At 52.3% G+C, this 24246-nt stretch overlaps 1 protein-coding gene across 3 annotated transcripts in view; it reads right to left on the bottom strand.

Moving 5' to 3' along the window:
- Positions 1-28: 28 nt before the first annotated feature.
- VDR (vitamin D receptor) overlaps positions 29-24246 on the bottom strand; it is a 55308-nt gene continuing 31090 nt past the window's right edge. For all 3 annotated transcript variants that reach the window (XM_057556721.1, XM_007179249.2, XM_057556720.1), the window contains 7 exons: positions 21152-21282; positions 13614-13798; positions 13291-13411; positions 10649-10820; positions 4930-5081; positions 4632-4748; positions 29-3377 (listed from right to left, as the gene is read on the bottom strand). In XM_057556721.1, coding sequence (XP_057412704.1) covers positions 3118-3377; positions 4632-4748; positions 4930-5081; positions 10649-10820; positions 13291-13411; positions 13614-13798; positions 21152-21282 — 1138 coding nt within the window. In that variant the 3' untranslated portion in view covers positions 29-3117. The remainder of the gene's footprint in view (positions 3378-4631; positions 4749-4929; positions 5082-10648; positions 10821-13290; positions 13412-13613; positions 13799-21151; positions 21283-24246) is intronic.

The raw sequence follows: 24246 nt of genomic DNA, 5'->3' as shown, positions 1-24246 counted from the left end.
GGGTCCTTATAAGGATAAAGCAAGCTGGTTTGCATAAAGCATTTATTTACAGCAGTACTTGCCACAAAGTGCTATGTAAGTATTTGCCATCTTTATTACCATAAGCAGAGCTTTCTTCATTGGTTTATTTGACAAATTTCTGGCAAACTTTTTTTCTCTTTGGAAATCACTCAGGAGGCACTCTTCAAAGCTTTCTTTGCTGCTTTATTCCCAGATTTAACCAGATCTATCGTACGTTCCAAGCTTCCCTGTTGGCCTCATTCAGATTCTCCTACTTCTTCCAGTCAGCCAGAGAAGGGTTTTCCTATCTCCCAGAATCTTGTTTATTTGGCATTTTTGGTACAGACTTTCCTAGCTTTCCAATAATATAGTTTAAAAAGGTTGAGATTTATGAATGTCTACCTTCACATTCTCTCATTCTAAAACAGAAAAGATGATAACGTTGTCTCCCAATTCATCCCCAGGGAACCTCACTTTTTCTCATCCTCCCAGCTGCTGGACTTCCCTTTGGGACTGGACTGAGCTGTCACGGGCCCCAGGGCTGAGGAACTGGCGTTCTCAGTGGGTCCTGTCATGTTCCCTGGGGAAGGCAGGTCCAGGGGAGCACCAGGAGGGTGAAGATAGTACAAAGACAGATGCACTTTATTGTTAAGGCAACAGCATTATGCCGAGCTGCGGCAGAGACCGCATCCGGCCAAGGCCACACTGGGGCGGGGGTGTGATTGATTCACATTGAGACACAGGCTGAGGTGTCCCTTCTCCTCCTGATGGGTCAGTGGGGTGACAACCCAGGGGAGCAAGGCAGGGATCTGGGATCTGGACATGATCTGTCTAAAACCCAGGGCTTCCCCCAGGGATGAGGTCAGCCACGAGGGGAATGGGACATGGCGTCTGAGCTCAAGCATGATGTAGTGAAAACAGCACTGGACCCTAAGTCCAAAGTCCGGGTCCAGTCCTGGGGCTGCTTTGAACTAGTTACATGAGCTTGGGTGAGTCACACCTTCTCCTCAGCGTCAGTTTTCTTTAACAAGGGGATTGAACTGGGTCAGAGATTTTCAAGCCCTTTCTACCACTGACTTGACAACTGGACCAATGTGTTCTGCAGCTACAATCAAATCCCAAGGGTCTCTCCCTAATTTGTAAAATAACAACAACAGTAATTAACGTGTAGAATTTTCACAACGTACGTCCTCATCACCCATAAATATCGCTTCATCAGTGGTGCCTACTACCCGCTATATTAGAATGTGGTACCAAGTGGAGCCTGAAGGCAACTCCCATCTAAAAGACATCAGACTGAGTCTAAGGACGGTTCTGCAATAGGGACGGTGGCTGTCAGATGAAGAAACACTGGCCAGCAGACACTGGCGGCTGCCGAGGAGGTAAGCTGGTTTGCTCCCGGGGTCTTCAGGGAACAGCGGACGCAGGCAAAGGGGCATCCTGCTGACACCACCTCCTCCAGGCTGAGACAGCAAGCGCGGCTGCACCCCCCAAACTTGAGTATGATCTGAAGGGCCCTCTGTCGCTCCTGGAGGGGCCCTCTCTGCTCTGCTCCCGCATGCCTGCCACCCACGTCCCAGAGAAGCCCAGCCGCGAACACGGGCCGTGAGTGCCCACCTCCTGAGCTGCTCTGCATATGGGGAGTTTGAGGTTCGGTGCCCCTACCCCGCCCTGCCTCACAGGTCCCTTTTGACGTCAGGGTGTGGCGTGGGAATAAGGAACTATCCCGCCCGACTCCCCCCCGAAGTGCTCTCACTGACCAGCCACCAGGCCAACCTGCTGTCCCCCCACCCGGGGTGCTGGAGCACTGCCTTCTGCTTCTCCGGGGGACAGCCGTGTTAGAATCAGAACTAGGTGGGCAGGGAGGGCTTGGGCTTTTGGGGGTCTGGAAATTCCTCTCCCCCATCCCACCCTGCCAGGCGGGAAAGATGAGGCCCCGCTGGTAAGCAGAGCAGCACCTGCTTCTCCAGACTGCTGGGGGGGCTCAGACAGTGGGCTGACCTCTGGGTCACCACCCTTGGCCATCCCAGGGTCAGGCCCCTTCAGCGCCCTCGGCCACTGCGCAGGGGCTCTGGAGCTTGCGGCCGGTTCTCTCTCTGGGGTGGGAGGTAAGGCACTGGCAGGGTGAGGGTGAGGGTGGTGCCCGCGACTCTCTGAAGCCTGGGGGCCATTCAGTCCTGCCATGTGGATTGTCGGAGGGAGAGCCCCCGCCTCGGCCAACCCCTCAGCTCCAGGCTGAGGAGCCACGGGCTTGGCGGCAGGACGGGTGTGGCCTCCATCTACTACTCTTATGTTCAGGCCGGGTTTGCCTGTCCCCTCACTGCCTGGGCCCTGCTCTCTTCCCTCCTTGGCCTCTCAGCACATGGGTTCTGGGCCAGTGGCCCCCGCCATGGGGAGAAAGCCCATCTTACCACAGCTACTTCCGGGGAGAATGTTACCATGGCGATGGGATGAAGGTGGGCACCGTGGGGTTAGGCAAATGCCTTTTGGCCAGCAGAGGTGGATGAGGGGAAGCTGTGACCTTAGTCACCTTGGTTTTGGTCTTCCTTGGCAGTGAGTGTCCTACGCAGGCCAGGGTGGGAAGGCAGAGGGAAAAGGCCCCATCGTGGCACACTGCCCTGGGGCAGAACAGGACAGACCGGCAGCAGGATGAGGTGGGGGTCATGGGTCAGTGTTTATCATGGGTGGGGCGAAGGAAGGATGATCCCACCAGGCTCTGGACGTGTGGGCCTGGAGCTGGGTAGAGGTGAGGGTATCTCTGTCCCTGAGGAATGGCTGCGTCTCTCCCGCCTGCCTGTTCCCTAGTCACCAGCCAGCAGCCACTTCTGGAGTGTGGGAGGGGGCATCCACCTTCAGCCTCTGCCCTCGGCCCCCACTTGAGATTCTTTGTCAAATAAAGAGCAATTCCTCATGACTGAGGTCTCGAGGGACTGGGGGCAGCCCGTGGCCTGCAGGTAAGGGGGACCTGGTGTTAGATTGGGCAGGAGAGCGGATGGGCTGGGTGGGGAGGGGGAGTGGGTAGAGGAGGGGCTGAACTCCAGAAGGGGTGGGAGGAGCTGCTGGGCACCCGGCCCCAGAGAGGCAACCCCGCCCAGGCGCCAGGGCAGGCTGCTCTGCTCAGGAGATCTCGTTGCCAAACACCTCGAGCACGAGGGGCGTGAGCTTCATGCTGCACTCGGGCTGGAAGGAGAGGGAGCGGTACTGCTTGGAATGCTCCTCGTTCAGGCTGCGCAGGTCCGCTAGCTTCTGGATCATCTTGGCGTAGAGCAGGTGGCTGCCCGGGGGTGGGTGACGGCAGCGGATGTAGGTCTGCAGCGTGTTGGACAGGCGGTCCTGCATGGCCTCGACCAGCGCAGCGTCCTGCACCCCGGGACGGTCTGTGGGCAGAGAGGCGGGCGGGGAGCTCTGAGCCAGCTCCCTTACCGTTCGGCCCACCCCCCGGCCCACACAGACAGACACCCAGCCTCAGCATGCTCCCAGGTCACTCCTGGATGCCTGCTGACCTGTGACACCACAGTCCTCCCCAACTCCTCGACCACTTCCCAGTGCATTTAGGATCAAGTCTCAGGTCCGTTTGCGGGCCATCTGGGCCTGTCCCCACCTATTCTCTCTCCTTCTGTCTCTGTGCTCCCTCTTTCATCAGGACCCCGATGAGCCATGCTCTCTGCACTCCAGCCTTCACATTTGTGCTCCTTCGGCCCAGAACTCAGCTCTTTTACCTTTGCCTGACTCTTGCTGACCCTTCAGGTAACAGCTTAAAGGACCTTCCTCAAGAAGGCGATTCCTGATGACCCCGTCCCTCCATGCCCCAGACGACATCAGGTTCCCGCTTTCTGCTATACCCTCTGTAGCATCATGTACTTCTTTATTTTTAAAATAACGTATTTGTTTAATGGCTCTTTCTACACTTCCTGGGAAAGAAGTCTGTGTCCTGGTTGCTGCTGAGTCCCTATGCCCAGCATTGTGCCTGGTTCCTGACAGAAGCCCAGTAACTCATTGCTGAGTGAATGAATGAATGAATGAGTGAATGCTCACTGGCCAGGAGGAGGGGTGCCCATGTCCTTTCCTTGGGCCCCCAGCCAAGGAAAGCGTCCCTGGAGAAAGGCTTGTTCCCTGAACACAGTCCCAGTGGAGGCCTTATCAGCAATCCAGCATCCCCAGAACCACAAGACCTCCCTCCTCGGCTTCTCTCCCTCTTCCCACCCCAAACAGGCAGACGAGCTCAAGGATCACAGCCCCCTGCCTCCAAAATCAGTCAGCTAAACTGTCTGTCAGGCCAGCAGAACCTCCTATCAGGCCCCAGGCTTTTGTGCCCTATCCCCAGGGGGCCTCAAGTGTCAGCAGAGGTCAGTCCAGTTCACACAAGAGCAGAGCTTGAGTACTGTCTGTGGCCTGAGAAACCCCATCTCTTTGGTTCCTCAGAATCCCACCCATGAATCACCAATGGTCTTGCTAGGGCAAGGCCAAGGGCAGTGAGGGAACCCTCAGCATACACACACCACACGGGCAGAGCAAACCCAGCAAAGTGGGTGTTTCCTTGTTGGTCTCTCCTTGTGCTCACTTCTCCCTCCAAACCTCCCTGCTGGCCCTCAGCGGGACACCCCCTTCCCGCTCCCCACACTGCTAGGTACCTGGGGAGACAATGCAGATGGCCATGAGCAGCACGTGCTCCTCCTCATGCAAGTTCAGCTTCTTCAGCCCCACCTGGAACTTGATGAGGGGCTCAATCAGCTCCAGGCTGTGTCCGGCTATGAGAGAGAACGGCCAGCCGCTGTGGGCACCCCCAGGACCACCCACCCCACCCTACCTCCGGCCTGACCCTCACCCTTCTCTCCCTGGTGCTGCCTCGCTCCCTCTGATGTGCCTGGTGGGGCCCATGACCCCAGGAGGGGTGGAGCCGGGGCAGGAGGAGGCAGAGCCCAGCCGCACCTTTGGTCACATCACTGACTTGGTACTTGAAGTCCGGGCTGCCGCAGGTCCAGGACATGTCGTCCATGGTGAAGGACTGGTTGGAGCGCAGCATGATGACCTCAATGGCACTCGACTTCAGCAGCACGATCTGGTCCTCAGGGGTGAGGTCTCTGCCAGGGAGGGGGTGGGGGCGGGAGGTGGGGAGGTCAGGTTACTGGTCAAGACCATCAAGTCATGCAAATCAGTGCAGTGCTTTGACAGGTATACACCTGCCAGGTGACCAGCATGTGCCCTGCGTCCTCCATCGAGGAGCTTGCAGCCTGGTTGGAAAGAACGAGACTGTTTCTTGAGGGAGAATGACTTGAGAACAACTCAAAGCTGTGACCAAATGCCAACCGATGTAGCTCAGCTACTAAGACAGGGAAAACCCAGTGACTTTCCAGGGTCTCCAAGGTCGGAGCAGCCATGGCTCTTCTAGGGTCAGGAAGATAGAGCCTGAAGAAGCTCCCAGGGCTATAGCATGAATATGGTCATCTGCAAAAGCGTGGCCAGAGCCATCCCCAATGGCTCCCATGTTTTCTTTCCCTCTCCCTCTTCCTGCCCTTCGGTCCTTCCAGTAGTGAAGTCAGCTCTGTCTCCAGAACGTCTCTGGACTCCCGCTCCCACTGGACTGCTCTGATTCAGAGCTCCATCATCTTTTTCAGTTGCCTCTTACTGGACTCCTGGAGTCAAGTCTCTCGTTCACCTTTCTTACTACTGGTACAGGGACGTGTCACTCCTGCGCTCAGAAATCCCCACTGACTATCAAATGCCCCAGGATCAAGCCCATACGCCATAACTGGGCTCCAACCTGTATTTCCAGCCCCCGTTCCCATCACAGACTCCACCAACCCTCCATTCTAACAACATCGGACTACTCCACATTCAGATGCTAGGCATTCTCATGCCACCATGCCTTTGAACGTGGGACAGCTCCAGCTTAGAGCGCCCATCTTCTGCTCCACCCCACCTTTCTGGTCCTGAATCCAGTGAGGTCTCCCTTGGATCCCTCCACACTTCGATTCTCTTCATAGAATTAGAGCCATTCCTTTATGACCTGCTGCACATTGCCTGTAATCCTATTTTGCCCTTTCCCCTGCTTTGCCTCTGTCCTTTAGATACTTGTCTCTGGCTCTTCATCGTAAGCTACTTGAGGGCCAGCACCACCTCTTAATTACTTTAGTGTTGCCCTCACACTGTTCACTGAGCCCTGAGCATGAGGAGAGGGTCAATAGCTATGTGTTGATGAGTCAAAAGGCTCACGACTAGTTCCACTATTCTGAGTCACGAGCTGGGCTTGTCTGAACAATGACAAGGAAAAGGCAGGACCCACAGATCAAATTGCTTCCTCTTTTTCCTCCCTTTCTCTTTCTGTGTATTTCCTCCTGGATATCCTGTAGATGGGCTGTCATCCCATGTGGCTGCACTTTAGAAAGTAAAAAGGTGGGAAACGGATATTAACTGATGAGAGTCCCGTATCAACAGGTGATGGATGAGGAGGTGTGAAAGGGCTTGCATGATTAGATGACCACCAAAGGGCCTGCACTGAAGGAAAATCACAAAGTGCTAGGGTTGGAAGGCCCCACTTAGAGGCTATGTGGTCCAATTCCTTCCTCAGCATTCCTGACAGACGGCTCTCACACAGCCTCTGCAGGACTCCCCCAGTGCCAGGGAGCTCCTGGCCTCTGGATACAGCCATGGGGTGCTTGGCTTTTGGGTCAATAGCCTCTTCTCTTGAGCTCTAAGCCACGTGATCACACACTCATCCATTGCTTGTAGTTCTGTCCTCTCAAGGAACACAGAACCAGACTTCTCCATTAGCCGCGGGACATCCCTTTAACCATTTAAGGAAAGCCACCATGTCCCTCCTTGCCTTTTCTCTGGAATAAATAGCCCTGATGCTGTGACATCTAGATGTCTCACCATCCTTGTCACCTTTTTCTGGGTGCTCAATCCACAATGAAAAAATAAAAACTAACACCACCCTCATTTGGGTTTTAATTCATTATACAAGTAAAACATGTTCATTATCAAATCTTTGGAAAATACAGTCTCCCACCCACCTATTTTTGGGCATTTTGGTTGCTTCTAAGTTTTGCTGTTATAAGGAATTCTGTGAGGAACATCTCTGTACATAACCTTTTGTTCAATGGCCCACTCAAAATGGATGGCCAGAAGTGAACAAACATCCCATGGGTGCCTGGCTAGAGAGATTTCAGCGGGATCACTGCCTGCTGTGATCCAGACATATTACTTCTATGAAAGCAAACCTAGAATGACCTCAAATTACCACCCACAGCCTGGAAATACAGGGACTTTCTAAGTGCAGCTCACAGCCAGAAGTGGAAATGGTAGTGGGTGGCGGTAGCGGTGGAGATAAAGGGGAACTCAGTAAGAGACCTCGTTCCTGCTGTGATGGGCACCAGCTCCGGCTCTGGGCCTCCTCCCTGGACCTGAGTAATATTTACACCCTGATCAGTTTCACACCTCTGGCCACTTCTGGGCACCTGTGAGGTGCTCTGGGGATGTCTCGTCTTCCCCACCCTCCTAGGCAGGGTCCAGTTTCTTCCCATCTGCCATCCCTCGGTACCTCTTGGCGCCCTTATCTCTTCACCGCGGCTATTCATATGTCTATCTCTTCCATCAGACGCTGAACCTCTGCAGGCCAGGGACTGTGTCCTAGTCATCTTTTATCCCTCACAGTTTATGTCATAAGCAAGCTGATTGTTGGACAGATGAATAAGTGAATATAGAGGAAAGGGCATAGGAGGAGGGAAGCACTATGACCCCAGGCCTCTGACCCAGGAAGGAGTCCCTGGGGATGGAAATGGCAGTGAGGTTGAAGGCATTTAGCCCTCTGGGGCTGTTTGGGCCTGGTCCCTCATGCACCCCTCTGGGCAGTGAAACCTGTGGTCCTTGGCTCTCGGATCCAAGACGGCTCCTGGCCATGGAGTCGCTGCTCCTGACACCACTTCCTCCATGCATTTCTTTTGCAGGGCTGAAGGGGGGTGGATTTGTGGGGTGCAGACTGAGAGGCTGAGGGAGAAGAGGTGGGAGCCAGGGGCAGGGCCAAGGCCACCCCACAGGGCAGGCCACACCCAGCACAGCCCATGCAGTCCCGCCCATGCTGGAATCTTGTCCTGTACTCTCCCCTCCACTCACCCACACAGAAGTCTCATCCTGCCCTCCCCACACCCTCCACCCCCGCCTCCAGGCAGCAAGATCAAAGCCACCAGGGACGCAGACACTGTTCTTTCACTTCTTGGAAAAACGGAACCTCTAAGTGCAGGAACCGGCAGAACCAGAGAACTGTTGGGCTGCCCCCGCCTGGGTCCTGCGGAAGCCTGGGCTCTGGCCCCCGTCCTGGTGCAGCATCAGCTCCACGCATTCCCAGAGAACATCCACATAAATGTCCCCACAGAGCTCTTGCTGAAGCCTGCTCCATTTTTGTTGGAAAACATTCCACTTTGGGACTTCTCAAGACATGCTGAAGGCAGAAAAGTTAACCCAAGCGTGTTTAGGATCGATTTAATTGATTTTGCCTCCATAGCTGGGCGGCTCCAATACCTGCTCATATATACCTCACTTCGGCCAGGACTGCAGGGCTAGACCAGGGAACTCTGGAGGATGAGGTTTGAAAGGGAAGGAAGGGGGTAGACTTCAGCTCATCCTTGGGGAGAGGAATTGAGGGGCAGGTGGTGCTATTTTGTGCGAGGGTATATGTGGCGAAGGGAAGGGATGGGGGCCAAGAGAAAAACTGGGGCTCAGGTTACTTAGTGGAGGGGGCTGCACTGGGGTAATCTGGTTAAATAGGTCACTTTCTTTTTAGGACAGTTTTCCCATGTGGGCAATCCCAGCCACCAAACCTTAGCATCTGGACAGGGCTTCAGGTGCCCTCTGGTCCAGCTCCCCACTAGGCAAGGTTTGGGGACTGGGTAGATGAAAGCTGCTCCTCCCAGAATTAGGATGAGAGCCGCCTGCTACAGTGTATCCATCAACACCTTGAAGTATTTTTTCTCTAGCTGTTTACACAAAACAAGACTTTGGGAACATGTGCAGTTTGCAAACAGTAACGAGAAGAGTGGGGGAGGGAGCTGGAACTTGTACTAAGTGGAATGTTGTCATCAGTTCCAAGGAAAGACTCTGGAGGGTAAATCCCAGGCCCGGTGCGATGCTGACCTCACAGGTGACACCCGTTCTGCCTGCAGAGAGGCCTTTACTCTTTTTGATGCAACCAAAATGTGCGATACAGTAAGAGTGTCTCAACACCATTTGATGGTTTCTCACCTTTATAATTTTCACATTAATTCCAGGAAAGAACATTGGTGAATCCCTGGTATTTGAATTGGTGCGAGGCATAAAATAACACAGAGCAGGTTGTCTCAAGACAGAAACAAACTGGGATGCGCTGGGTTTAGCGCTGTGAATTACCATCATTTAGCTGGCAATCAATGCAGCAATTTAGACAGTAGCTGATGGCTTCCCTACGCGCCAGAGATTCACCAAACAATAATTGGCACCTCGTGTTAGCTTCCATCCAGAGCTGGCCAACGTCCAGTCATTCTCCAGCTCCCAGTATTCTAGCGCTGAATCCGAGCATCAGTATTGAGGAAGCATTCTACCCCTTCTGCTACAGCTGCAACTATTGCTACTACTTGAAATGATGAGAGTATTGCTTGATATTAATTAATTTCTTTCTTTTTTTTTTTTGGCCACGCCAGCCACGTGGCATGCAGATCTTAGTTCCCCCACCAGGGATTCCCCCTGCAGTGGAAGGTGGATCCTTAAACACTGGACTGCCAGGGAAGTTTATTCATTTATTTCTTGACCACAATGTATATCTACTTGATGACAACGTTCCAAATGAACTTTTAGAAAGAATGAAGCTATTGATATACATAAATATAGATATAACTGCCTCCCAACATATCTACTAAAAGTGTCAACTTTTATGTACTTTTAAGAATATTTAACACTGCATGACCATTTAAATATAAGTATTATAGATAGCATTATTACCAAAACAATAGAACATCTGAATGAATGAATGAAATTTGTATGAATGAATCCATAAGGGAGGGTCTTTACTCCAGTAGAACTCCTCATACTTACCTACTTTGGCAAAAAAGATCTCAGTATGATTAGGAAACAGCCTTGGGTGAAGGGTAAATTGGGTGAAAGATGCCCAGGTTATATGTACAAGTGCGTCTCCCTCTAGGATTCCTAAATTACATCACAAGCCCAACCCTTTTTCCTCTCTATCGCTTCATCCTGGTTTCAGAATTGGGTGTGCCGGATTAATGTAGGTTTAATTTAAAAGGATAATATGAGGAATAGATCCAAGGCAGCTGGAGTGGACACAGCAGTGAACTAAGAGTTCTTAACCCGGCTCTGACACGCGGGCTCCAACACTAGAAATCCTGGTGTTGGCCATTGAACCTCACTGGGCTCCTGTTCCATCACATAGGAAATGTAAGGGATGGAAGGCTCTCCAGTGCTGGCCTGCCGAGTAATGCTGGATGGGCTGCACTTCTTAAATACAGATTCCTGGGCCTTGCCCAGAGATTCTGACTTAGGAGGTCTGGGGTAGGGCCTGAGGCTATATTTTGGGAAGCAGTAGATTGGTAATTTCCGAGCCTTCTTCGGGCTCAGTCTAGGATTCTGACTCTGTTCCCTGGATGTCCCAGAAGCTCCTTACCTGAACCCTGGGATCATCTTGGCAAAGCCGATGACCTTTTGGATACTGTAACTGACCAGGTCAGCCAGGTGGGGCAGCATGGAGAGCTGGGACAGGTCCAGGGTCACAGAAGGGTCATCAGAGTCTTCTTCACTCAGATCCAGGTTGGAGAAGCCAGTTGGCTCCATCGTATCTGGGGAAGGATGAGGGAAGAGAAGGAACTACTTGAGCCAGGCTTCCTTCCGCGAGGCCCCGCGAGGCCCTCCTACACCCTGGCAGCAGGGCCAGCTGGGAATCCCACAGTCACCACCTCTCTCCAAAGTCACTTCAGCCCAGGCTTCCCCCTAGGGTTCCCTGTGTCTTCCTTCAGCAGAGTGGGGCAGGAAAATCAAATATCAGAGACACTCTGAGATAAGAGACTTCTTTAAGATGTGATTTTACATGTTGTTCCTAATGATCTCAAATCAAAGATGCATTTGGAACCAATAAACTTGTGGAAAACAATGTTCAACCTCACTAGTGATCAAAGAATGGCCAAGAAGAACATCTACTTTTCACCTCTAAACTAGAAGCAAGTACGTTTATATGTTGACACCAGTGTTCGTAAAGATGTAGGGAATTAGGCAATCCTTGTGCAGCACTGGGGTGTAAAGGAGGCATACATTTGTGCAACTAATCTAGAAAGCTGTTTGACCGTGAGGGTCAAAAGCCTACAATTATGTACACTCTATGACCAGTAATCCTACTTCCATGAATTCAACATAAGGAAAAATTCAGAATAAGTGCAAATATTTAGCCCCAAGCATACTGTTATCTTAATGAAGAGCTGGGAAAAAAATCTAGGTATCCAGTGATAGGGGTTTAGATATGTTATTGTACATTATACCCCAGAATACTATGCAGCCTTTAAAAATTATATTCTAGGTGTGTACTGAATGGTATGAAGATATGACATAATATACTATCAAGAGAAAAAAGCAAGTTACCAGACTGCGTATAGCACAATTCCATTTCTGAACATATATATATGTTAAAAAAAATTGGGAAAAGATACATCACAGTGTTAACCGTGATTATCTTTGGGTGGTAGGTTTAAAGATTATATATAATATATATAATATACATAATTTAGTTTATATTTTCTGAATGTCTACAATGAACACATATTACTTTTATATAATAATTTTTTTTTAAATAATTTTTTAAAAGTTAAAAATGTTAACTAGTTTGAATTTTTCAATAAATATATGCTATACTGAACATACCATGGGGGGTGGTAAACACCTCAAATTAATTAACCTATGAGAAGAAATCAAAACTTCTAAATAATATAAAATTATTATGAAAAGTTGAAGTACAGACCAACGTATAACATGCAAATTGGCCCTTTTTTAATTTTCCCCCCGGCTGTGCCGCAAGGCTTGTGGGATCTTTGTTTTCCGACCAGGGATTGAACCCGTGGCCTCGGCATTGAAAGTGCGGAGTCCTAACCACTGGACCACCAGGGAAGTCCCCAGATTGACCCTCATTGATAAAAATGAATATACCATAAAGTAAAAAGAGCAGGAAAGTGAGTAGAGAAAATTACCACAGGGGAGGGGTTACTACAAGGTTAACTACAAGGTGAGGGGCTCAGAGGATCAGTTATCTGTGCAGTGGTCAATGCAGGTGAGTAGACACACGGCCAACTCCACTGTTATCTCTGTCTAGTAGACACAGGGAGCCCTCCCACCTACTCTGGATCTGGGCACAGATCCATCAACGGGTCTGGAAGTACCATATCTGAGGATACTAGTTCCCCAGAGGGGAGGGGGCTTTTCCATCCCTGCCTTTCTACAGGCCCCAACCAGAGGGCAGCTGGGTTGGGTGAGAGGTAGAAGGATGAAGGCAAGGGCAGGGGGAAGATGAGACAGGAAGATGAAGAGGAAGGTAGGAAAGGACTATAAGAGGAAAGCAAGGATGAGCTGGCAGGGACAGGTCCTCCAGGGCCTTAGGGGCCCCCCAGGGCTTGAGGGGAAGGCGGGCTGTAGTGGGACCCACATCTTCTCCTTCCATGCTGAACTCCACCTTCCAAAGACTCAGGCTCTGGTGACTGCAGTTAACAACACTGTTTGTTATATTTGAAAGCTGCTAAGAGAGTACGTCTTAAAAGCTATCACGGGGGGAAAACATCTTTGTAACTATGTGAGGTGAACTAAACTTACTGTGGCAATCATTCTGCAATATATACATATATCAAATCATTATGTTATACACCTTAAACGAATGCAATGCTCTATGTCAATTATATCTCAATAAAACCGGAGAAAACAAAACCCAAAATGAAACAAACAAAAAAACCCCAAGGGCCCGGGCTCAAAGTACCCTTTAAAGGAATCCAGTCACTCCCAGGGAGGGAGTGGGGGGGAAGAAGCCTTGCTTAGAGGAAAGAACAGAGGATCTGCAGGCAGACCCTGCCCCCCCGGAGCCCTGTTTGGCCTCTTCCTCAGCGTCCTGCACGTGGGCCCTCAGGAAAGCCCCGCCTCTTCTCTAAGAAAGGTTTTTTTCTGAGGACGTTGTGTGGCACACAGTAGGTAAGTGCTGTCCTTCCAGCTGCAGCCTAGGACAGGTGGGCTGGGGAAGCCCTGGGCTCTCTGGGTGGGGGGGCATGCAGAGCCACTTACCTGGAGAGGAGGTGTAGCGATCTGAGCAGGAGGACGATGAGTTTCCAGAGAAGCTGGGCGTGTGTATCAACCAAGGCCCTGAGGGATGCTTCCCTTCATTCTCACCCTCTCGAACCGGAGGCTGGAGGGAAAGGTGGAAGGTCAGAGGCCCTCACTTGGAGGTCACCTTCCTACCCCAGCCCTGACCTCTGACAGGAGCGGGAGTCCTCCCCAGTGTCAGAAGGCCAGAGCAGCCTCCGTCCCTTCCCAGGTTCTGCGCCCAGATCCCCCTTTGCCCTCCGTCCGCCTCGGAGCCCGGGCTCTGCTGGTGGCTCAGGCTGTACCCGGAACTGGCTGAAGTCGGCGTAGGTGGGGTCATAGGTCTTGTGGTGGGCGTCCAGCAGGATGGCGATGATGTGTTGCTGCTCCTCGGACAGCTTCGGCCGCAGGCTGTCCTTCAAGGCCTCCTCTTCCTTCCTCTTGAGGATCAGCTCCCGCTTCCGCTGCACCTCTTCATCAGTCAGGATGACTGTGGGGCGGGAAGGGGAAGTCAGGAGGGCTCCCCTGCAGCGCCTCCAAGGAACCTTCCTCCAGGTGTAAAGGCACGAGATGGAAGGGGCTGTGCCTCACACTTGGAGCTCACCGGGCCGTCCGGCCACGGGGACCCCAAGCCCACGATACGAATGGAAGATTGCGTGTTCTATGTTGAAAAGGCAGGCGCATGAGAGAGGAGACAGAGGATTTAGGAGGTGCGATGCTTGGGCATTGTTAGGGAGCCTGGGATCTCAACAACAAGGTGTCTGACTCTGCACAGACTGAGCTCTCCAGGCTTTTGTTTGCTTGTTTCTAAAATGAGAAGTTTGGATCATATGATCTCTTCTAAGTCCCCGTTTTTTTCCTTCCTCCATAAAGCATGCGTATGTGGGGATCCTACCTCAAAGGACCGACTGCCTTGAGACCTGAATGCAGGCCTAGCACAGAGCAGATGCTCACTAAACGTTTGTTCTTGTCGCTTCTACCCCCTCCCTGTATTCCCTGATCCTGAGGGAGACACTGGGGGGAGGGAGGGTGCACAGTCACGGCGACAGAGGCTAGGAGGTGCTGAGAAGACCTCACACGGCCTTCCCCACATCCAAGTTTCCAGGCTTGTGATCTACTATGACCGACGTAGAAAGACTTTGCCTCTTTGGTTGGGCCAAAACAACCCCTGCCTCAGCCAGTCCAGTCTTGAAATGACTGCCCAAGGAAGTTTTCGAGTCCTCTGGAAGTCCCCAAGCATAGCAGCTCACAGCTCTAATCTGGAAAGCTCTCTCCAGCAGCTGGCCAGTGTACCTGACCTCGGGGATCCCCGGTCCCCTGCAGGCTTGGCCTCCCTGGGCTGGGGCAGCTGCCGGGAGGGCGGGGCTGGGAGCAGGGGCGCTTAGCACGGCAGCAGGGCACACAGACCTCCCGGCTGGGGCTTGCAGAGCGCTGACAGCAGGAGTGGGCGCTGGAGCCCTCGGCCTGCAGCCGCTTGCTCTGTGCTGGTCTTGCCAGGGCATCTGCCCACAGAACTGAGAGTTCACAAGAGCAGGGAAAGGAACCAGAACCCCAGAGTGGGTGGGTGTCCGGCTTCGAGAAAGGCCTATTGGCCTAGGCCCCTTGGGTGGGGGAAGGACGAGAGAAGTTGGCGGGGGCGGGGAGGGAGAGCCTGTCGGGGGTGGGAGTGGGCAGAGCAGGAAAGGGAAGCCTGCTGCGAAAGATGGCCTGTTTCTTCCAGAGCTGAAACGAACTATACCTGGAGGAAGACTGGGGTGGACGCCACGCCCAGGTTACTGACTCACCTGCCCAAAGAGCTGCCAGCCCTCCTCCCACAGAGGGTGTCTGCTCAGACCCCAGGAGATCGAGCAGGGTGGGAGAAGGAGCATCCCATTCAAGGCAGGGTGCAAGGCCCTAGCCGGGGGAAGCCAAGATTAGGTGTTGGGTCTTTCCTGCTCACCTGAGGGGCAGGCGGAGGAGGTGATGAGTCTGGAGCCGGGGGGCTGGCTCTGTGTGTCCACAGGCATGCTTCTCAGCCCCGACGGGGCTCTGATAACCCCCTGTGATTCTAGGATGTCACTCTCCTGCTCAGAAACTTTTTCTGGATCCTTCCTGCTTACCATGCCCCAACTAAAGTCAAGATTCTCCATGATTTCCTTCTTTCCAACCTCATTTCCCGGGGCCACTGGACACAGCTTCTGCTCTAGTCACGTTGGGATTGCTGACCTGTGAACATGACCTGCTCACTCTTGCCACCGCATTTCTCCTTGTGCTGGGTGCCTGTCCAGCTGGGTCTTCTCTCCCCAGCAGCCATGCAAGCTCTGTCGGTTCTCCAGCACCCAGTTCACAGCCCTCTCGTACGACGAGAGGCTTTCTTATTGCCTTGATCTGCAGTGAGCCGTTTTTCCCACACGCACTGGCACCCGATCGTTTTTTCACTCTGTTACATTTACGGTTAGTACAGATCCCGGTAAATGCCTTTAGAGAGAGAGCCTAAGAAGTTCAAGGTCTCCTTCACTGGAACTGCAGGCTGCCTAAGGGTGGGGGCCGCATCCTACAGTGCCTGTAAGGCTAGCCCACTGGGGCTTCCTCAATAGTCTGATGCACTGGACACCCAACACATCAACACTGGCTGTACCTACTATGTGCTGGTCGTCATCCTGGCTCAGGAAAGAATGGTGAGAAGTATAGCAATGCTGCATGTTCCCTACCACGTCGAATGGCACACGCCACACGCCAGCCCACCAGATCGCTGAGCAAAGCTTACATTTTTAATTTAAATAATTGTGACTGAAGTATTTTCAAGACAGAATACCTTGTAACAGAACACGTGTAACATCATGTAACCTTTGCTTGATGATTCAGAGGCATCGTTCTGAATAATTCTTGGACTTTGCAGGGACAAGGTTATGACCCCAGAATTGTATGGAGCTGTTTTCCTGCACTATATATGACTCAGCCAGCTGTGATTTTGAGTTCTTGTACTACTTTTCATACCAGTCTAGCCCGCTCTCTTCAGCTATGTGTTGTCTCTTCTTATTTGTGTGTCTCTAGAAGTATGCCTTTATCCCCCTTAAGAGTTACTTCTAATCTGCTGGGAGCTGGAAATCCTGGTGATCAAGCTGTATGTAATAAAAAATACTGTTAATAAAAATAGAGGTTTATTTGAATGTACCGGGCCCTATTCTAAGTGCTTCTGTATATTAACTCACATTAATTAGTCCTTATAATAACCCCTAAGGCAGGTACTATTATCCTCACTTTGCAGATGAGGGAACTGAGGCCCAGAGAGGCTATAAAGCTTGTTCAGAGTCACACAGCAAACAAGTGGTGGAGCTGGTATTTGGGCCTGGGCAGTCTGGCTCTACAGTCCAAGGTCCTAACCACTACCCCATACTGCCTGTGACTATAATTGGCTATGAATGTTCAGCAGGACCCTGGTCCTCAGCCATGGAGTCCTGACACACAAGGTGTTCCAATGCATCTGAAGAGTGTGAAAAAGTAAATAAAGTCGCAAAGCTTGTAAGTGATTTACCTTAAAAGGAAAAAGAGATTTGAGGTTAACCTTATGACACTGATCTTCTCCATCACTTCTAGCAAATAGTGACCACCATCCCATGTGCGGTACTAGAGGAAGAAATGCTAAGATCCGCTGGTTTCAAATGAAGGCTGCCAATCTATGGGCCTCCCTCCAGGCAACATTTTCTGGGGACTACTAAGTCATAAGTCTCTCACATATGCAGATGTTGTTGTGACTTATGAAATAAGTCATTTGTTTAAAGGGGCTGTTAATTTCATAGGATTTAAAGAATCATTTTCTCAATGAATTGCTACTAAAAATACCATTATTATCATGTAGGAGGACACTTTGTTTATTTTTTGTGTTTTTTTGGCTAAACAATAGAAATTTATTTCTCACTAGGAGGCACATTTTGAAGTTAAAAGCGCTCAAGTTAAAAGCCCATTTGATGGGCTCTCCAGTGAATAAAGGACATGAGCTGTGTACAGGGGTTTTGTGAAATCCACATGGCTGCTTAGTAGCTTCCCAGGTCCTTGCTGAGTGTGCAAATGGCTTTGCTCAAGTTAATCCCATGCAAGATATTCCCTGTTCCATAAAGTCTAGAATAGAGTTAGGGGGTCAAGATCTGAAAGCACGAACAACTTAAAAACATTTCAGTTTGCCACAGGTGGCCTAAGGACAACATTAGGGAAACAGACATAAAATTTTCCCAAATGAATGACATTGACAATATCAGATTTGGGAGATCTTCCTGATATATAAATCAGTGGGAGATGCAGAGATACAAAGAAACATAATGGGGAGCTAATATTCAATCATTCAACACATATTTACTGAGTACCTACTATGTGCCAGGGGCTGTGCTCATGCTGGGCAGAAAAGATGTACATGTATGAAAACATTAAACAAGTTCACATGTGCAGGCCAGGTCTACAAGAGGCCAGAACTCAACTGTGAAATATCTTGGGCTCCAAGGACATCAAGTCAACCTGGACTTGAAGAGAGAGAGAGTCTTTAGTGGCAACAAACTCTCTTCCGCCCATCTCTTAGGGCCCCAGGAAGTGCCTGGAAATGCACAGTGGAGGAACTCTGGCCCACTGAGGGGAGTGGAGGGGAAAGGGGAGGGGGGCGGAAGGGCTGTGCTGGAGTGGAACCCGCAGGCTTGACCTTTGGAAACACACAGGCCTAGATTATCAGCTTTGGAGGCATGATATTTTAATTTCTCTGAATTTGCTCATCTATCACAAAAAATAAAAAATAAAAACAGAAGTATTTACATATTTAGGGATTGTTGTCGGACTTTAACAAGAAAGTACTAGTGCCTGACACTGGTACAGTAAGTGGTCAATAAACATTGGTTCCCACAGGCATCTCCTCCCCTTCTTATGCCTCCTCTAGGAAAGAGACACCTCCCTGTCCCCACCAGAAAGGAGCCTGGGTTTGCAGCTCCCTTCAAAGGAAGCCCTGGGTGGGCTTCCCTGGTGGCGCAGTGGTTGAGAATCTGCCTGCTAATGCAGGGGACACGGGTTCAAGCCCTGGTCTGGGAAGATCCCACATGCCACGGAGCAACTAGGCCCGTGAGCCACAACTACTGAGCCTGCGCGTCTGGAGCCTGTGCTCCACAACAAGAGAGGCCGCGATAGTGAGAGGCCCGCACACCGCGATGAAGAGTGGCCCCCGCTTGCCGCAACTAGAGAAAGCCCTTGCGCAGAAACGAAGACCAAACACAGCCAAAAATAAATAAATAAATAAATAAATTTTTAAAAAGGAAGCTCTGGGGTGCCCCGTGGTTTTACTAATGTTGACACTCAATTGTCTCTAGGAGGCTAGGCCTTGGGGATGACAGCCAGCCTGGGTGATAAATAAGCAGCTCTCCTAGGGACTTGAGCTGGGGAGATCCAGGCCCCCCAAAGCTTGGCTAACCTGAGGCAAGAAATAGAGCTCTTCCTGGAGGACCTTCCCTTTGGGGTAGTGGAAAGAATAAGCCTAGCGTTGGCCCAACATTTCTATTACAAATGGAGCTCTGGGGCCCAGACCCCAAAAGCGCAGCTCTACCAGCCCATCCCTAACTCAGCACAGCTCCCTGCACTAGCATGGCGAGAGTGGTGGGCACAGGGCTGCCCTGGGCATAGAGCAGGAGGGGGGCACGGGGCTCCGTCCGAGGGACTGAGGCTGAGATTGGGGTGGCTGAGGCACAAAGCTGACCAGGGGCTGGGCATCCGCTTCTGGATTGCCGGCCCCCCACCACGTGGTGTTCCTGGGGTGGGAGCACCCTGAAACACTCAAGGCCTGTTCATCACGGTGGATGCAGTGCTCTCCACGGGGACCAGGAGTGATCTAGGAGGGGACAAAGAGTTGGATTCTAGTCCCAACACGCTTTCTGACTCCAATCCTGGTATTAATATTTTTGCCTTTCTGGGTCTCAGATGATTTCTAAGTGTGCTTCCTGTTCTAAGCGGATGGAACATCTCTTTTCTCCTGAGACATAAGAGAGGCACTTCTGGGACATCAGTGAGGCTGGCCCTGACCAGAACTCCTGTGGCAGAGCCTTACTGAATTTCAGGTGTAACTCTGGGCCATTCTTGGTTGGCTGGAGCCTTAGAACCATGGCCCCCTGCCCTGTGGAGGCTGTGTGCTCGGAGGGGGCAGGGGCAGTGGCAGGGGCAGGGGCGGCACACGCTGCTTCCTGTTTACGTCCAGCCTAGCACCTTGAACAGAGCAGGCTGCACTAAGCCAACGTGCGAGAAGCTCCACGAGGCACCCAGGCCTTGAGCCTCCGTGACTCCAGGATAAACAGGAGTTGGGCGGGGCAGGGGACCCGGGCTAGGAGTGATCAGCGTGCCCAGGCCTGCATGCCCCCATGGGGGTGAGGAGGAACGATGGCCTGGAAGCTTCTTCCAGGGCTGCTGGTGTTGGCTGGGGAGCTGGTATCAGGAGTGAGGGGCCGTGGCCCACCAGAAGGGAGCCTGTCAAGGCCCAAGGAGGCCTCACTGGGGCCGCCACTTGGCCTCTGTTTCCCAAAAACACAGCATTTTTTCCCATCAAGGAAGAAATTTCCCATCCCCTCAGCCCTGTCCTGTAGCTTTTTCCTTGTTCCAGACACATCTCCCCTGTACCTAACCTCTCCAACGCCCACCCCCCACCCCCCAGAATTGGCCCTATGGCCGGGAGGGCCTCCAGGGGTGGCTGTATCTGAATGTCCCTCCTGAGCCTCCTCAGGCCCACAGCTTAGCAGGGCACGGCCCCCATCCCAGGGCCTGGAAGGGATCAGGGTACAGTTCACAGACGGGGATAAGCAAAAGGCACAGAGCAGGGAATAGTGTGCAGAGGGCACCCATGACCAGGCCAGCCCAGTGCCCTTGCTTCCAGCCCAGGGAGGGCCTGGCCAGCCCTTCCCAGGGTCTACTGAATTCAATGGTTACTCTGGTTACCAAGTAACTGGCACTAGAGCTCAGATGCAAAGTCCAGGGGTTATTTTTAGTTTAGTTTAGTTTTGTTTTGTTTTGGCCACGCCACACAGCATGTGGGATCTTAGTTCCCGACCAAGGATCCAACCCGCGCCCCCTGCATTGGAAGCACGGAGTCTTAACCACTGGACCACCAGAGAAGTCCCCAAGGGTTGTTTTTAACAGTGGGTCAGAACATGTTAACCTGCCACATTGGTCCTCTTCTGCAATGCCAGTGCTGGAAAGGAAGTCCTAGAGGATCGCTCCTCTTTTTCAATCTGGATCTAGAGGGTCCTCCTGGAGTCTAGGGCTTCCCCTTACAGGATCTTTCCACCTAGTCCTGGACACCAGCCCTCGGCTCTGCTCACTGGGCCAGAGTGGCTGGAAGGCTAGGGCGGGACAGAACCCCCATGACAGCCAGGCGCTGAGTATTTCTCCTCCCCTTCACTCCTGCCCCTCCCCACTCACAGCAGCCCTCTCTCCCAAAGTCCAAAGAACCCTGGGGTCCTTGAGCCTCATCCTTTCCCCGAAGGTCCTGGAAAGAGGCTGCTGTAAGAATGGCGATGACGTCTTAGAGGAAGACAAACCTGGGGGGGCTCATGAAGGCAGTGCCCTGCCTGTCCCTCCTCACAGGCCTCGCACAGGAGGGGCCCTTCCTGGGCCTCGGGACACACACACACGGATCCTAAAAAGGCTGGCAGGACTCCTTGGGCCTTTGCCCTTGGAGTTCCAGCCGCCCTGCCTGATGCTGCTGGTCCCACCCATGCCCGCACTCCCGACTCAGGCCCCAAATGCCGGCAGCTACAGAGGAAGGGCAAGAGGACATTGCTGGCCAAACCTGCGTAAACAGCATCCACCTTCCCCCTGACCCCGCCCTCGCCCCGCCCCTGAAACTCACATTCCTTCATCATGCCGATGTCCACACAGCGCTTGAGCCGGCAGGCCTGGCAGTGGCGGCGGTTGTCCTTGGTGATGCGGCAGTCTCCATTGAAGGGACAGGTGAACAGTGCCTTCCGCTTCATGCTCCGTCTGCGGAGACAGCACAGACCCTCGTCTGGGTCACCTACTTCCCAGCCCCTTGGCCCTGCCTGTGGGAGAGTGGCCTGAGAGGGCTGTGATCAGGAGACCTGCCAATCCCCCCCACCTCCCGCCGCCCCGCCCGGGGCTCTATGTCTCCCAAAGAGGATGACGGCCCAGCCCAGTCATTTCCTATTCTGCCCCCATCATTGGTTTTACTTACCTTTACAGTACTCTCCTCCTCCCTTTTTATTACACAGGAAATATGAGTGAATTAGCTAGCAAAAAAAAATTTTCATACTGAAATCTGCAGCGTTGCCCTCACTGCCTTTAGTGTTTAGTGCCATCACGAGAGGTGATGAAGCTGGTCTCAGCTTTAAGTCTTCTAGAGTCAGAGGTCTGTGACTAGAGCATCCCCGGTTCAGGGACAGACGTGTGCACAGGTGCACAGAGAAGGGAGAAAGGGCCCAAACCATAGCTTCAGACATCCAGACAACCTGTCCAGAAAGAGAAGCAGCCAGATGAGCAGGTGGGTGCCTTGAGGTTTGGCCTTGGCTTTCCGAAAGGTAGAGGAAGTTAAGAGTTCCGTAAGAACAGAAAACTACCGAGGAGCTCTTAGCTCTTAGCTGGAACACCCCGCTCCACCCCGCAGCCTATGTAAATTTGTGTGTGTGTGTGCGCACGTGCGCACGTGTGTGTGTGTGTGCGCACAGGCACGCGTGCAAGCCCAAAGGCTCATTTTCCTAATTCCGGCTTTCTCCCCTGCTCCCAGCCACAGCACATGGGACGTTCATGAGGCTGCATAAAGGACCGCTCCCCAGACGCTTCTCAGCATCTGTATCCTGGAGGTTCCTCTCACTCTCCCCAGCCCCAGCAAGGGGAGGCCCCACTCTTTCTGCCCCAGGACAGGTGCCAGGATTTAGCTGGGGAAAGATGGTGGCAGAATCACTTTCTCTGCGAGCAGCAGCATGTTCCAAGGAGCTGTGGAGATGCCCCAGCCTTAGAAGCCAAGGTCCAGGCTCAACCCTTTCCCTCTCCTGGAGATGAGCTACCGATATCGTCTTCTCCAGATGTCATAAACTAGTTATGTTTTTGGCGAAAAATGACTTATTGTTCACATTCACTAGAACACATACGGATTTAGGACAAACACGTTCATCAGTTGACATGGACATATGGGGACCAAACCAACTTGACCCGTGGGAGAGGGGAGAAGAGACTAGAGGAACAGGAAGTCATAGGTAGTCAGACTCTAAGACCCTTAGGGCACCCCTCATTTTATGGATAGGACCCCTGAGGTGAAGAGACTTACTTGAGGCTCCCAAGTTGGGACCTTAGGAATGTGAGGCTCAGCTTTTAGCTTCCTGGATTGGACATACTGTTTCATACCCAGAAACTCAAGGAGCTCGATGAAGCTGAGCCCACAGGCGAACGGCTTCAGGCAGCTGGCCCTTGAGCACAGCTCAAGGCAAAGGACACCCAGTGGTCTGGGAAGCAGGTGCTGTTGGCTTTGGACCTCGGCCCTGGTACCCTCCCATCACAACCCTCATACCCAAGGGGTCACCAGCAGACTGGGCAATACGGGGAGGTGGAGGAGTGCTGGCTATTCGGGTGGTTTAGCCCCCGGTCCAGCCCACTGAAGGCCATGTCCTGCCCCTGCAGTGACTCTCCAGGGAGAGACTGTATCCCAGGCTCTTGCCTATGGAAACGGAAAGCCTTTCTCCTTGCGTTTCCATACGTTTACCGCAGCTTCCCAGAGGGACAGAAGAACATGGAAGCACCTTGGTTAACCTGAAATGAGATACTGTCATCACCACAGGGCACATTGCTATGTTCCAGGACATGAGATTGGCTCCCCTTTTACTCCTTTCTCTCCTTCCCACTTGGTGGTTCTTGAGGCGCCACCTGTTACCACAAATGCTCAGGCCCCAGAATGCCCATACTTCTCTAAACCTACTCAAGGACCAGAAGTTTCTAATTAGAGCAAACTCTCATTTCCTTTTTTTTTTTTTTTTTAACAACCAGGCATTGTGCCTGGGGGCTGAGCTGAGGGGCTTCTCTGTCCTCTTACCCACTGTCTTGTCTGGCTCAGAGGTCACCCTGTTCATTCTCTAGGGCCGCGGGCACCAAGAAGAACACACACCACGGCACCTCTAGACACATGAGCCAAAGCCTCTCACATCCCTGCGCTGGGGGCTGAGAGCTTCCCGAGGCCCCAGGAGGGAGGGGGCCCCAGCGTCCTTTCGAGGCCCGTCTCTCCTTCCTCAGACTCTACAGGGCCTGCCCCTGCCCCTCACCAGTGGGCACCTCCCCCAACTACACATTTGCTTGGAAAAAGATTTTGAAACTTCGCTCTCTTTCTTTTATCTTTCTCATGTTGTAAATCTGAAGCCTAACCCAGGCTTCCACACACAGGAGAGTGGAAGGTAGCTGCTCAGCCCAACTTGGCCTGACAGCAGCAGTGGACTCCAGAGAGGCTGGGGTAGGAGTCCAGAGGACGCAGAGCTGTGTTAAAAGAAAATACTGGGGGAGGGGGACCAGTGTCCTTGCTTTCAACCTTATATTAGGAGTACGAAGCCCAACAGGATTGAGATTGAAAGAGGAGGAGGAAGAGGACCAAGACCATGACAAGGAGGGAGGGACGGAGAGAAAGGAGGTGGTGGAAGGGGGAGGGAAGGAGGGAGGGAAGGAGGGAGGGAGAGAAAGGAGGTGGTGGAAGGGGGAGGGAAGGAGGGAGGGAAGGAGGGAGGGAGGGAGAGGGAGGGGGAGAGAGACAGAGAGGGAAGGAAGGAAGGAAGGAAAGGAGAAAGGGAGGGAGGGAGGAAGAAAGATGTTAAAAATTCTATTGGCCAGGCTCACAGCAGGGCTCAGACGGGGGGTAAGAATGCAGCCTGTGTTTTTCACCCGTTGCCACACCTTGTCCTGAAGCCCACCAACCTTGTACCGTGTCTGCACATTATTTGAGCAAAGCAGAAA

The sequence above is a fragment of the Balaenoptera acutorostrata genome, chromosome 11, assembly GCF_949987535.1.
Source record: "Balaenoptera acutorostrata chromosome 11, mBalAcu1.1, whole genome shotgun sequence".
NCBI lineage: Eukaryota > Metazoa > Chordata > Mammalia > Artiodactyla > Balaenopteridae > Balaenoptera > Balaenoptera acutorostrata.
This window is presented reverse-complemented; position numbering and strand designations above follow the sequence as displayed.